This window comes from Tyto alba, unplaced genomic scaffold (genome assembly GCF_018691265.1).
Source record: "Tyto alba isolate M040663 unplaced genomic scaffold, T.alba_DEE_v4.0 Super-Scaffold_20000042, whole genome shotgun sequence".
Lineage (NCBI taxonomy): Eukaryota > Metazoa > Chordata > Aves > Strigiformes > Tytonidae > Tyto > Tyto alba.
In genome coordinates, this window is record NW_024881293.1 from 6,644,944 (window position 1) to 6,657,745 (window position 12,802).

The 12,802-nt window shown below is 46.8% G+C and overlaps 2 protein-coding genes across 4 annotated transcripts in view; both read left to right on the forward strand.

The window, feature by feature from the left end:
* Nucleotides 1-8,035, forward strand: part of VWA1 (von Willebrand factor A domain containing 1) — a 34,246-nt gene extending 26,211 nt beyond the window's left edge. The window contains exons 4-7 of one of the 2 annotated variants that reach the window (XM_033007664.2): nt 2,414-2,692; nt 3,748-4,020; nt 4,766-5,035; nt 5,708-8,035. In XM_033007664.2, the coding sequence (XP_032863555.2) occupies nt 2,414-2,692; nt 3,748-4,020; nt 4,766-5,035; nt 5,708-5,742 (857 nt within the window). In that variant the 3' untranslated portion in view covers nt 5,743-8,035. Of the gene's footprint in view, nt 1-2,413; nt 2,693-3,747; nt 4,021-4,765; nt 5,036-5,701 lie in introns of both variants that reach the window. The other variant, XM_033007662.2, reaches the window with a different exon arrangement.
* Nucleotides 8,036-10,072: 2,037 nt separating this feature from the next.
* LOC104365575 (ATPase family AAA domain containing 3A) overlaps nt 10,073-12,802 on the forward strand; it is a 30,381-nt gene continuing 27,651 nt past the window's right edge. Inside the window, exons 1-3 of one of the 2 annotated variants that reach the window (XR_004409232.2) lie at nt 10,073-10,361; nt 10,621-10,697; nt 11,336-11,437. Coding sequence is in view for 1 of the 2 variants with exons in the window: in XM_033007540.2 (XP_032863431.2) it covers nt 10,139-10,361; nt 10,621-10,697; nt 11,336-11,437 (402 nt within the window). In the remaining variant the exon portion in view is untranslated. The remainder of the gene's footprint in view (nt 10,362-10,620; nt 10,698-11,335; nt 11,438-12,802) is intronic. The other variant, XM_033007540.2, reaches the window with a different exon arrangement.

Consider the following 12,802-nt stretch of genomic DNA (forward strand, 5'->3'; position numbering starts at 1 on the left):
CCTAGCTGAAGCTTCAGCAGAGAGAGGATCATGTACCCAGGGCTAGGGCAGGTTCATCTGCTGCCTGGCTGCATTTCTTACACACAGCAAGAAAGTAGCAGCATTCCTACGGGTCTAATCTTGACCTCAGCAACATTCATAGGATGCCAGCAAACCTGTGGCTGAAAAGCAGTGTTTCCAGTCACCAGGAGGCAGGAGATGGAGGGAAAGTGTGTCACAAGCTGTGCCTGAGTGTTGCTAGGAAGGCACAGCCTGGGACCAGTACAAGAGATAACTTGCTGCTTCCCTCTGGGAACAGGGAGGTGCTGTGAAGCATAACATGGACATCTATTTTCTGGGGCTTATTGCCCTCCTTATACACTGAAGTATCTGTAATCTGGCAACAAGGGGCAGAGCTATTTGCTATGAGCATGTCCCTCAGGTGTTGCACCCTGTCACTTCACTCTGCCTGATTTCTTCACAGTGTCCCTGGGCCCTGCTTCCAAACTCACTTATTTCCATTCCTTGAGCTCTTGGCAGGACTTTTGGCACTGAGGCCTTTCCTCTGTTCCCTGTTCCTTTGTGGCCTGGCCACTGGTAGCTGTGGGTCTCACAGAAGGGTGCAGTGCCCCAGGTCCCCGGGTGCTGCCTCCCACCTTCTCCCTCCTCCAAGCTCCGACTGGTGCTGCTGGCTGGCAGCGTGCGTGGACGGGAGCGGGCTGGGCATGGAGAAGGGAAATGTGCCTGCCTGCCTGGGAGAGCCAAAGAACAGCTCAGAGGAAAAACTGAGGCTGCTTGATTTGGTATGGGAAGCTGGCAGGGACTCGGAATAGCTTGGAGGAGAGCTGATTTCTCAGTTAAAGTCTGAGAGTGCAAGGCTACTCCCCTATTTTCTTGCAGGTCTGGACAGAATGGGCAGCCAGTGGGAGCTCCTTACAGTACTCTGTGAAGTGTTTAAGTTTGAGCTGGAGGGTGCTATCATACAGTTTCAGGAGTGACACTGCGCAGAGAAAATGCACTTCTTTAAGGCTCAGGATGTTTTTTAAAATCCTTAAAAAAAAAAACCAAACAAACAAACCCAAACAAACAAAAAGGAGCATCTTTATGTCTTCATATGCCACTTCCTTGGAGCTAGAAACAGTCCTGTGCGTTTCCACCCCTCTGAAAGACCAGAGTAGTGGGATTCTGCCCAAGATAGTCTTTGGAGGCCACACACGTTTTGGAAGGGTCAGGTGGCAGAGGAAGCTGGGGGAACTGCAGTGTCAGAAGAGGTATTTGTGTCTGGCATTTGGGGTCTAGAACTCAAAGGTAGCACAAGCCTTGAAGAGAAGCCTCTGTGCAGTGGGAGAGAGAGGCAAGATAGCACAAGAGTGGCTCTGAATGTTGAATGTCACAAAACAATGAAGCTCTGTGAAATACTGCAGGGAGTGACTTCAGCTGGGATGAATGCAGCTGGCTCAGCAAATGCTGGACAGTCCCCAGTTGCTGCCCCTTCTTCTTGGCCACTGGGTACAGGCAGAGAGCAGGGAGAAATGCATTTCTTCACACTCTGGGCTGCTTCACATACATGATAAAATTTAGTGGTTTGGTTTCACTAGTAGGTGATTTCTGTAGGGAGCTCGAGATGAATTGGCCACAGGAGTTTTGGAATCTTGATGCCCAAATTTTGTCTCCAGCTTTGTCACAGGCAGCGCCAGTGCTGCTCACTGTGTTGGGTACATGGTAATGCCTTGCTGATTGTGGGAAGCTGCCTGTTTGTCCAGGCACAGTAACTCCCACACATCTGGCAGGCAGTGGTGGCTGCCCAGAACTTGCTGGACTGCTCCAGATTCATTCTTGGTGGTGCAAGACAGGCTTGGATGGGCAGGGACATGGTTCTTGCTGTGCCATGCCTCTCTGTCACGGCAGATCACCAGCACTGTTTGGCCTTAGCGCAGAGGACAAGGCAGAAGGAATGAAGGGGGAAAGCTGGGGCTTTATAGAGCAGCTTGGAGGCTTGTGGCAAACTGGTCTGAGGCTGGAGATGCCTAGGAGGCGAGGTGTAGTAGTATTCTTGAGCTGAAGCCTGTTGTGCAGACATACAAGAGCAATTACTTTAGCCAAAATGCCACCTCATGGCGGTTGGGATATACACATTTCCTTTGCAAGCTCTGTTCAGCAAAAGGGTCTTGTCTGAGAGGTAGGAGTGGTGTGAAAACCCAAATATTGCTGCCTCAGTTGACAAGTGGTTTATATATTTTTTAGCTTTCTACTTGGCTTCAAGGATTTAGTTTTGTGCTCCTGAATTGCTATGAAGGGGGCTTCACACCAAGGTGACTTCAGCTGTCATCCAGGGTTGTAGGCTACATCTCCCATCCAGGAGGGCCTGTATTTTAGCTGTGTCATTCTGTGTATTAATGTCAGTAGTGATTTCTTGCTACTGTTTCTCTTCCAGATGTTATCCAAGCAAATCGGCTCCATGCAGTAGATATCACCTCAAGCAGCTTCCGTCTGATGTGGCCTCAACTCCTCTCCCAAGAAACTGGCTACTACACCCTAGAGTATGCTCCAATAGATGATTTATCAAGGAAGAGGACAAAGCAAGTGTCTGGGGCTCACACTAGCCACATGCTAAGCAACCTTGCACCAGAAACTACTTACGAGGTGGCACTCATTCCTGAATCCAACATCCACTACTTCCCTCCCCAGACAACAAGGGTTACCACACTGGCAGGTAAAAGTTGCACAATCGTGACCAAAGGGGAAGTCGCCACTGTGCTGAGCCTCATATGTATAAAGCAAACAGGAGAGCCCTTGGTCTTCATCCCACAGCCTCATGGTCTGATTAGAAGAGGCAGATGGTTGTGGTCAGGACAGAACATAATGAGCTTCTTTATGCTGGCACTCAGCTGGCAGCTCGTTCCTTAGAGAGGTGTTCTGGACTGCCCAAAACAGGGGATCAGGTCTGATGGTCATCAGATGCCCTTCCAACCTTAAAAATCTATGAATCTGGAGGAAAGCAGAGCCCACTGCCCTGGGAGAAGGTGGCAGGAGCTGCAGCTTGCAAGTATTTAATAGGACTGAGGTGTAGAGCCCACTGGGGATAAAGCCCAGGCTGCTGCACATACTTACTCCCTATCCCAGTATGGGGGTCAGGCAGAAGCAGTGCTGTGGGTTACTGCCAAATGGTTGGGGTTTTTTTAATGAAGGCTATTTTGACATTCATAAATTGAGCAGCTCCTTTGGGAATGAGGAGATCCCTGTCTCCTACCTGATGCTGCAGGTGCAGCTATGGGAGAGCAATGCTCTTAAACAGGTCCACACTGCTTCTCCAGGCAGGTGTATCCACTGATGGGGAATCCCTGTGTAAGAGGAAGGAGAGGGGCAGCACTTGGAGCAGAAGCTAGCCCCTCTGTGCAGATTAGTCATTTGGGCCAGAAGAATAACTCAGATTTATGCTGGATAGCAACATGCAAAAAAATGGCAAGTGGAAAATCTGAGCAGAGGTGACAAAGTCAAGATGAACTTGAATCCAGTATTAATTTTCTGCTTGCAAGGACAGTTTTGGCTGAGTAGTTTTGCCCGCTCTGTGCCGCACAGGTAGAAAAAACACTTTCTTAGGGCCGAGCTGGGTTGTGCTGACTTGGATGACTATCAGCATCCACTTGCTAGATGGATTTTCTTTCATCTCCTGGAAGCCAAGTATGGTGCAGGTCAATTATGCTCCACTGACAGCATTCTTATGCCTTGAATTACATACTTATTCACATCTTTTTACATTGCTTTCAGAGGAAATAAGCCCAGCTGAGGTTCTCATCTCAGAGTCTGCACCACACAGCTTCCATGTTAGTTGGGCTCCGATACTGGACAGTGTGATGGGCTATCAGATCCTGTATGGACCACTCCCGGGGAACTCAGTGAAGCTGCTGGAGGTGGATGGCAAGCACAATAGCACTGTGGTGGAGAATCTGGCACCCAATACGACCTACCTAGTGACAGTGACTGCAGTCTACAAATCTGGAAAGGAGAAATCCCTGTCAGCTAAAGCATGCACTCAGGAAGGTGAGTGAGCAGCAGTCTGAAGTGTGCCTGTTTCTTTGCACAGATAATCTGCTTCTAGGTGAAGCCAAAGAACTCAGCCCAGTTACTGGGGAGGGATGAGAGAAGAGGAAAGCTGCAGCTACTGGTGAAGAGCACATGATATGCCATTAGGATGTAGCAGATGTGTAAGGCATAGGTCTGAAAGAAAATCAGGCATGCACAGTATGACTGCTACTACAGGGTGAGTACTGCCAAGCGGCTGGTTCAGTCACAAGCAGAACAGACTTGGAGAACCCTGAATCTCCCGAAAGAAGAAAGAAAACTGCCTTTCCCTCCTATCTCCTCAGTATCTGTTCTTTGGTGTGATGTAGCATCAGAGGGGTGGAAATTTAATCAGCAGAAGCTTCTGCTCTGAAGAGGTACCTGTAAAAACATTGCAGGAGGCAAAATCTAGCTCTTAGTGGGACTCAAGAGTGAGGAGCTCAGAGAATGACAGCAGCTGAGAGTGTGGGAGGTGCCCAGGCAGTGCCTAGCAGCGCCAACAAAAGTATTTTGTGTTAGTACCAGGACAAAGTTAAGGACTAATTAGGCTGAGCTCCTCCAGTGTGGAGATGTAGAGTGAGAGCCTATTGCATCTCTGCAACAGAGAAAGACCAGGCTGGCTTGGCAACCCTTTCTCAAAATCCCCTTGGGAGGAATAAGGGGCTGGGTGGTAAGGACCGCTCCATACAAATGGCCCACATTAACATGAATCTTCTTTCTCCAGAGGGCTCCAAAGTGAGGCACCTTCGCTTTGAAGACATGGGCCCCAACACCCTAAAAGCCTCCTGGGACTCTGCCGATGGGAAAGTCCTTGGTTACAGAGTCAGATGCCGGCGGCAAACTGGCCCTTCATCTGTCATCAGCGTTTCGCCGCAGATCCACAGCGTGCTCCTCACAGACCTGGCTTCAGGCACTACTAACAAAGTGTGTGTGAAGCCCATGTACAAGAACCAGGCGGGCAAAGGGCTGTGCCGCATGGTGCACATGCAGCCAGGTGAGCTGGGGTGCAAGGCAGAACCGTGGAGCACTTTAGCCAAGAGAAGGTGTCCTGAGGGGCACAGAGGTGCTGGAGATCCAACGCAGAGGAGCCCTCATGGTTGAAATTCTCTGTGCTCATCAGCTAGATTGCCAAATAGGGCTTCATCACAGCCCAAAAGGTATTGTCCAAAGATGGGCTTTTCCCCCCATTTTTAAGGGCAATGCTCCTCCTAGTGGCATTATGTTTGCAGGCAGGAGAACAAGTGCACGGTGGAGACAGTCATGCAACTACTTTGGGATAACAAGGTCAGGAAGACAGCTAAAAGCTGGCATGGGCATTGGAAGCACTGTTTAAAAGTAATTTGAACCCTTGGCTACCCTTCACTTTTCAACGTGGCAGGGGCAGGCTAACTATTAAACACAGCTACTAAGGCACAACACATCTGCTTTCCTCCTTCCACTACCCAGAAGCCAATTACTGTCAGGAAACACAAAGGGATTTTTGACAGGCTGAAGCGAAGCAAGAGCTAAAAACCTGTGTGACAGTGCAGAAGCACAGCCTTTTTCCCAGCAAGAGGCTGGAGTGATAGTGAAGATGACCACAGGGATGAGATCTCTGTCTTAGTCAAATTTGGAGAATGGATGGATAAATCTGACATTGTACTTTTTGTGTTCTTCCCAGCTACAGAGGCCCAAGGATATAAGCACAGACAGAGAGCATGACAGACTCTGGAGTGAACTGATTCCTGGCAAAGCAAGGAATCTTGCTTGGACAAAGACTTGGACAAAAAGGAGGGGCCAGGGGAGGAAACCGGAAAGTTCACAGATCATCTCCCAGCCTGCACTGTCTGTTGAGGTGTCCTGGTTGTCAAGCCTAAAGGCTGTCCTCAGCCAAGTTCTCCCAAAGCTTAAAGGTTTGGCTTGGCTGGCTGGAACAACCAATCCAACTAATAGATCCCAAATCTGTACCCTCTTTTATATAAATATGCCTGACAAATAACAAACAAAAGGCAAAGTGATGAATCCTCACTATTGCTTGCTTACTGCCTGTTCTTTATTTATTAAATGTTGATACAGTTTTATTTTTGCAGCTTATGAGCATGTTCAAGACTTGGCTATTTACTGCCCTGGCCTTTCAATCTGGGCACCCACACTCAGAGAAAGATTGCATGTGTCCAAATCCATTCCTGCTGTCAACAGCCATTGGAACTGCCACACCTGGCAAAGAGCAGCTTTTCTCCGACTCGTCCAGTGTCCTCAACAGGTAGCACAAATCAGGCATCCCAAAAGTATAGCATCTCAGGGTTGGAAGGGAGAAGCATTAAGAGAAAGAAGAATAACGTAATACAAAAATGTACAGTACGCAGAGGAGATCAGGTTAAAGCCACCAGGATTTCTGAGAAGAGGAAGAAAAGAGGTTGTTAATCCACTTGGCCTTTGGCCAGGACATAGAGACACTTCATAAAAGACGTCCTGCCTTTTATAAAGTGCAAAGACAGTTTAGTGTTCCCAGATGGTCTTTGGTTTATGGCAGAACTTGGTTGGTGGACTCTGAGAAATGGAATGATAGGGCCATGCCATGCCAGGGCTGATGAGCACTGTCAGAGTGCTCTAGAAGAAAAGTTTGCTCACTGTCTGCCTACTGAATTCTTCAGTCTCATCAACACAGTTCCATTCTCACTGACACTGGTATTAAATCCATCTGCTGCAATGACATACAGATCCTAGATGGACTTTGAAGGGTTCAGTTCCCCCAAGTCATTTGCCTTGATATTTGGTATCAGTCTGAGAGAGCAAGAAACTCAAAAACTTGAGAATTTGTTTCCCCAGCAGTTTACTCTACTCTAGAGCTCTCAGCCCTCAGCTGAGCTCGAGGAGCAGCAGTGAGTCAAGAAAAGCCAGACAGCAAGACCATCTAAAGCAGTTATTTTTGTTTCTCATTCAAATATGCCCCTCTCAACAACAGTGTATTACTGCCTGGATCATGAGCACTGAATTACTGTGGCACACCTGCAATCAGTTTCACCAAACTGGATGTGAGTCCTGCTGTCAGAGCTGCTATATGGAGACTAATTAGCCCCTTCTGCGACTAATTATGGACAGTAAGTCTTCAGCACTATCATTACAGACTCTATCCTCTGGAGACACATAGCACATTTTTAGTGTCTTGTCCTGGGCTTTCACCCAGTGCTAACGCTTGAGCTACACTTGAAAATCAGATTTTTAGGGGAGAAGAGTAAATTTGATTCCTTCCCTTTGCTCCCAGGCTTGAATTTGCTGTCACTAAGCTACTCTTTGGTAAGGGGAGCTGCCAAAAAAAAAAAAAAAAAACAACCCAAAAACCCCAGACAATTTTAATGCCTAGTGACAAAGCCATTGGAGAAGCATGGTTCCAAAATTCAGGGCTTAGGGCTGTAAAGAAATGTATATACTTTTCTGGTAAGAAAACCCAGCATCAGTGGGAACACCTTCCCCTATTTTAAATTTATTGCTTATTTGTCCTACATGTGGAACTTTTTTTTAAAACTGTGCTGTGTGTGTTGGAGGGCCCCCTTAAAGTGTCACTCATCCTGCAAACCCTCCATTAGCTCTGCTTATGGACTTCTTAAAACAGTTCTTTTCAGAGCCGAGAGGAACACTGTCACTGACCTTGTCTCCTGAGTGCTGCATTTGTCTAGGTTTATGGAGAATTTGCCTTGGGCTGTCTTCTTGTACAGGAGGAAGGGAAATGAGGGACATGAGTCATTCATTAACTCAATAAGATTTCATATGATTTGTGTTCTCCTTTGGAATGTGCATTTGTGACTGATTAATCTTAATGGAGACTCTGTGCTGAGGGGAGGATAAAGCCTCTGGAATCTCTCATACAATAAGATAATCTTGTTCATTATTGCTGTAGAACAGAAATTAATTTTGCACAACTCCTTGCATAGTTTACTAATACATTAATGTGTCATCCCCCCCCCCCCCAATTGTAACGCATCCTTTTGAAGACAATTAAATATACAATACAAGAGCTATTGAATGATTACTTTATTCTTGATGGCAATAAGGGCAAATCTGCTAAGTGTAGCTTTTGTTCTAATGAGAGGTATGGGTTGAGAAGCTGGTATTCATCTCAATTTTAAATCACTGAAAAGTAATCATTCCACCCAGGACTTCATAGTCTGGTTTACATGGAACTTTACCCCCACCCCCCCAAAAAAGTGTCAGAAATATATAAGTAGAAATAGATCTGTTTGAATAATTTCCCAGATTCAGTAACAATTGTTTTACAAAGAGCCAAAAAGTAAATGTCCCTTAAATCTTGGCAGAACTGGTAGTACTCATGAACATGAAAATTTTAAATTGGACAGGTAAGTTCAATTAATTTTTTTTTTTTTTGGTAACTACAGCCTAATGATTTCTAGGGCTATTAAAGCATCCCATCTGTACCAATATTATGGGTATGACACACAAAGACCGATGTAGGATGAGAGCACAAACCATCAGGGCTCCCAGTAGGAGCCAAGTCATGCATGGGGACTATAAGGAGCTTCATTTGTAGATGGGCTGTTCCCAGGTTTTCTTTAGAGCTCTCGCACCTTCTGATGCATGTGATGTTGGCTATTTACATAGTTAAAAATTTAACTTGGAGTTGCTCATGTGACCTGCTGAGACAGTTCCCATGTTCTTTAGTAACGCAAAGACTCCTGCTATCCCTTATCAAGACACCATGGGTTTTCTGAACACAACCTTCTGGGAGGGCATTGATCTGTCAGGAACTGTTGTGGTTATCCCACTCAGCCAATCTGTTATCTAGACACCTAGTTCTTTTCTGAAGGAAAACAGGATACTTCCCCAGTTCCAGAATTTTGCTAGAGTGTTTCTGTTCACTTGGAAGGAACTTGCTCGTAAGTGTGTACTACTTGCAGACTTCCCCTGTATAATCCCAGGCTCACTGAGATGTCAAAGTACAACTATAATTAGGATGCACTAGCTAATTTCTCAAGGCAATGTGGAGGTTATATTTGCGCTTGGCTCCTGTCAGCCAGAAGGGCATTTAATTTACTCTAGTAGATGACTACCTGGTACAAACAGGCTTAACTTTGACAGCTTCACTAAGAAATATGAGCCAGCACACACCTCAAAGGTATGAAGGTTCAGGGAATGTTTTACCACTACCAAGAGGAAAGAAAAGATTCCACTTGATACAAAATTGGTGCTCATTGTAGAAGCTGAGTGGGGAGTCTCTGCTCTAGATGTGAAATGCGCTCAGAAAATAGCATACAAGTGCAATTATAGATGTTTGCTTAGTGCTTGTCTTTTTGTACTAAGCAGTACTGCAATCAAATCTTTATTAAACATTCAATATATAGTCTTTGACCCAAGGTGAAAAATTAAAAATGTAAATTAGAAAAGTGCAGATTAAATAGCATTAATTATTTTGAGGAATAGGGGGGCTGGAGTGCTTGGGATATTACCCTGTAACAGACGTTAAATACTTTGCCACTACATTGGTTTTCCAAAGAATGAACTTTTTGAGAGACCTAAGTGTGCGTTTGGGAAGAAACATGAACATTTAAAGAAAAACAAACACCTGAATGACTGCCCCTGGGCTGCTTCTGAATGTTGAAGATGATTTAGGCTGTATTCGACGTTTTACAGCACTTTAGGCTGCGGGATTTTACACGCAAGGCTCAGCGGCGTCTCTGCCTTTCACAGTTACTTTCCTTCCTTTTTCCTCCACTCCTCTTTTCCAACTGTTTCACGCCGTTTTTCGCGTTATAATAAATTCGGTTAGGAGCAGATTTGCCGGTGAAATACAGCTCTGGATCACGCCCGAGCACAGCGATTTCTTTTTTCCCGCCCTCTCCCTTAGCAACACCGCCCCCCCCGTCCCCGCCCCCCCCGTTGCTACGGTCGCGCTCCGCCCGCCCTTCTCTGTCCCTCTCCGCTCGCCGTCCCCAGCTCATCGGTCCCGCCCACTCGCTGACTCCGCAGCCAATCGTATCCCACTCTCCGTGCCTCGGCCGCCCGGCGGCCCAATGGGAAGCCGCCCCTTCCTCTTCGTCGCGGGGGCCGCGGCGCGGCGTGGCGCGTCGCCCGCGTGGTGCCGGCGGCGTCACTGTCCGCCGCCATGTCCTGGCTGTTCGGTCTGAACCGCGGCGCGGCCCCGGCGGGCGGTGGGGACGCGGCGCCGGGTTCGGCCGGGCTCTCGCTCCCGCCGGCCCCGGGAGGAGGCGGCAGCGGCGGCGGAGGAAGCGGCGGGGACCGCCAACCGCCCAAGGACAAATGGAGCAACTTCGACCCCACGGGCCTGGAGCGGGCGGCCAAGGCGGCGCGGGAGTTGGACGCGTCCCGTGCGTGAGGGGCTGGGGGGTTCGCGCCTCCTCTGAGGGGGCTGGGAGGGGAGAGGGAGGCGCTGGAGCCGCTTCTCAGCGGGGTGAGCCTCTTGGCTTCGGCTCACGGGCGTGCTGGGAGGAATCCCGACCGTCGGCAGGAAGGGCTGAGCGCACGGCGTCAGGGCTGCGCCAGCTCGGGTGGAAGAGCCGGAGCGTTTTCTTCACGGAGGAAAGGCCCTTGGTGCTGTCGATAACCGCTTCCCGCTGCCCGTTTCAGGCCACGCGAAAGATGCTCTTAGCCTTGCCCAGATGCAGGAACAGACCTTGCAGCTGGAACAGCAAACAAAACTGAAGGTACGCTGGAACTCCTCGTCTGTTGTGCCCCCAGCCCAGCTCAGGCAACTGTCAGGTTTTGGGGCGGGGGGTGTAAGCTGAAGTCTCATTTTCTTGCAGTCTGCAGAGGGTGCTAAGTTTTTCACCTAGCTGTCTAGCTTCAGCAAATAATAGTTCTTTCTCTTTTTAAAAGAAAAAAAGTCGTTCGAGAAGGTGAAGTGCAAGCTGATCACGCCTGTTCTCAGGCGTATTTTATGGTTTTGTTTATAGCTTGCATGTCCCAAGTGGTTTTGTAACTCCTAGAATATCACCACCATTTTTAGGGAATGATAAGGGGTTTCTTCAGGGAACTGTAAAGTAGTTGAGTGAAAGATAGGCTTCCGTTTCTTTTATAAAGGAATTTGGGGATTGTTTGAGTATTGGTTGGTTTGTTTGGTGTTTTTTTTTTTGTTTTATTACCTAAATAAATGGCATATAATCCTCAAATGGCTAGTTATGAGATTTTTTAAAAAATCCTATTTTGTGATCATATTTTAGCTTTCTTATGTCATTGGTCAGCTTTGCAGGGTGGAGATGGATTTCTTGAAATTGTCACTAGCATTTCTCTGTAGGATAGTGTGTTGAGCTCGTTAGTGATGATTGTCTCTTTATCTTAATAGGAGTATGAAGCTGCCATAGAACAACTGAAGAATGAGCAGATACGGGTACAAGCAGAAGAGAGGCGAAAAACACTCAGTGAAGAAACGAAACAACATCAAGCAGTAAGGGAACAAGGAGGAAGCCAAGTGTTGGGAGACCTTGTTTGTGTCCTCCTTTATGGAAAAGACAGCAATGCATTAATTGCCCCTTTTGGGGGGCAGAGGGAAGGGAACCATGGGCAGCCATAGACGTCAGGCAAATCACAGACTGAGCCTGTCTTCTATCCTGGCATTGTAATGTTGAATTTGATTTGTAGTTATATGCAGCTTTGTTATCTTGAACTTTTGTTACCAAATTCTTGAATGTCCACAGGAACCAGTAGTAGCAGTTACTCTTCCTGTGTGCTCTTTGCAATTTTTCTAAAGAAGCTTTCAGGAAGGTGCTGTTGAACATGCTGAGATATGCTTGTTTGTGTCTTAACAGCTGGTGGTGTTAAAAGGTTGAAGGCTACTGGCTTATCAAGTGTATATGTTAGCCTGGACAATGAAACATCTGGTAACTTATTTAGATTGCAGTCCTAAGTAGCCTGCAACACTGTTTCTTCCAAGTTTGATCTTTCAGACAGGAAAAAATACCTTAAGAGGAGAAGTGATGCAAACCTGAGTTACCAGAGGCTGTGTTGTGAGCAGTGTTGGTGCTTCTGGTATGTTTTAGCATGAGTTACTGAAGTGGCAATAATAATGAAATCAGGGAAATGTAAGCTAGCTTTTATGCTAGTAGCTCACATATGGTGACTTTTTACTTTGAGAGCACAGGAAATAGGTGATTGATTAATTCTAATTGATTAGGTTGGGGAGGTAGATAAAACTGCTTATTTGGCACATGTTGCTTTTTATCCCATCAGAGTTTGGACTTTGAACGGGGCCGGCTCAGGAAGCAGGCTTCACAGTCATCTGCTCTGTTCAGGAGTTAGCTCTTGAACTCTCGCAGTTCACAGGGCGTCATTTGAAGCAAAAGCAAATTTCATCATGATTTACTTCTGAAGTGCCATGCTTTATGATTGCTGAGGGGATAACTCACAAGCTGTTCTGCTGTTTGTGTATTTAGAATAGGGAATAATATCATCCCTTGTACAGTCTTCTTTGCTGATGGATACAGTGCCCTCAAACCACTTTCAGTTCAGTGTAGGTGACACGGGCTTGTTTGCCAGTTGCAGTGGAAAATCACTGAGAGAAATTAATGAGGAACAATAAAATCAATCAGAAACAGAGCTCATCTGACAGGCAGCATATCTTGACAGTTCTATTGCTTTCAGTCGCCAGTCCAAGTAATAAGTCTTAAAACATGAAAAACATGTTTTTCCCAGTAAAGTGAATCTCGTTTTCTGGGCCAAGGAACACTTGTTCTTTGTTTTTATATCTATGATACTTTAAATTGAAGTCAGACTGTATAGATTTCTCAGTGTAGAGGGGTTTTTGGTGCTAGCT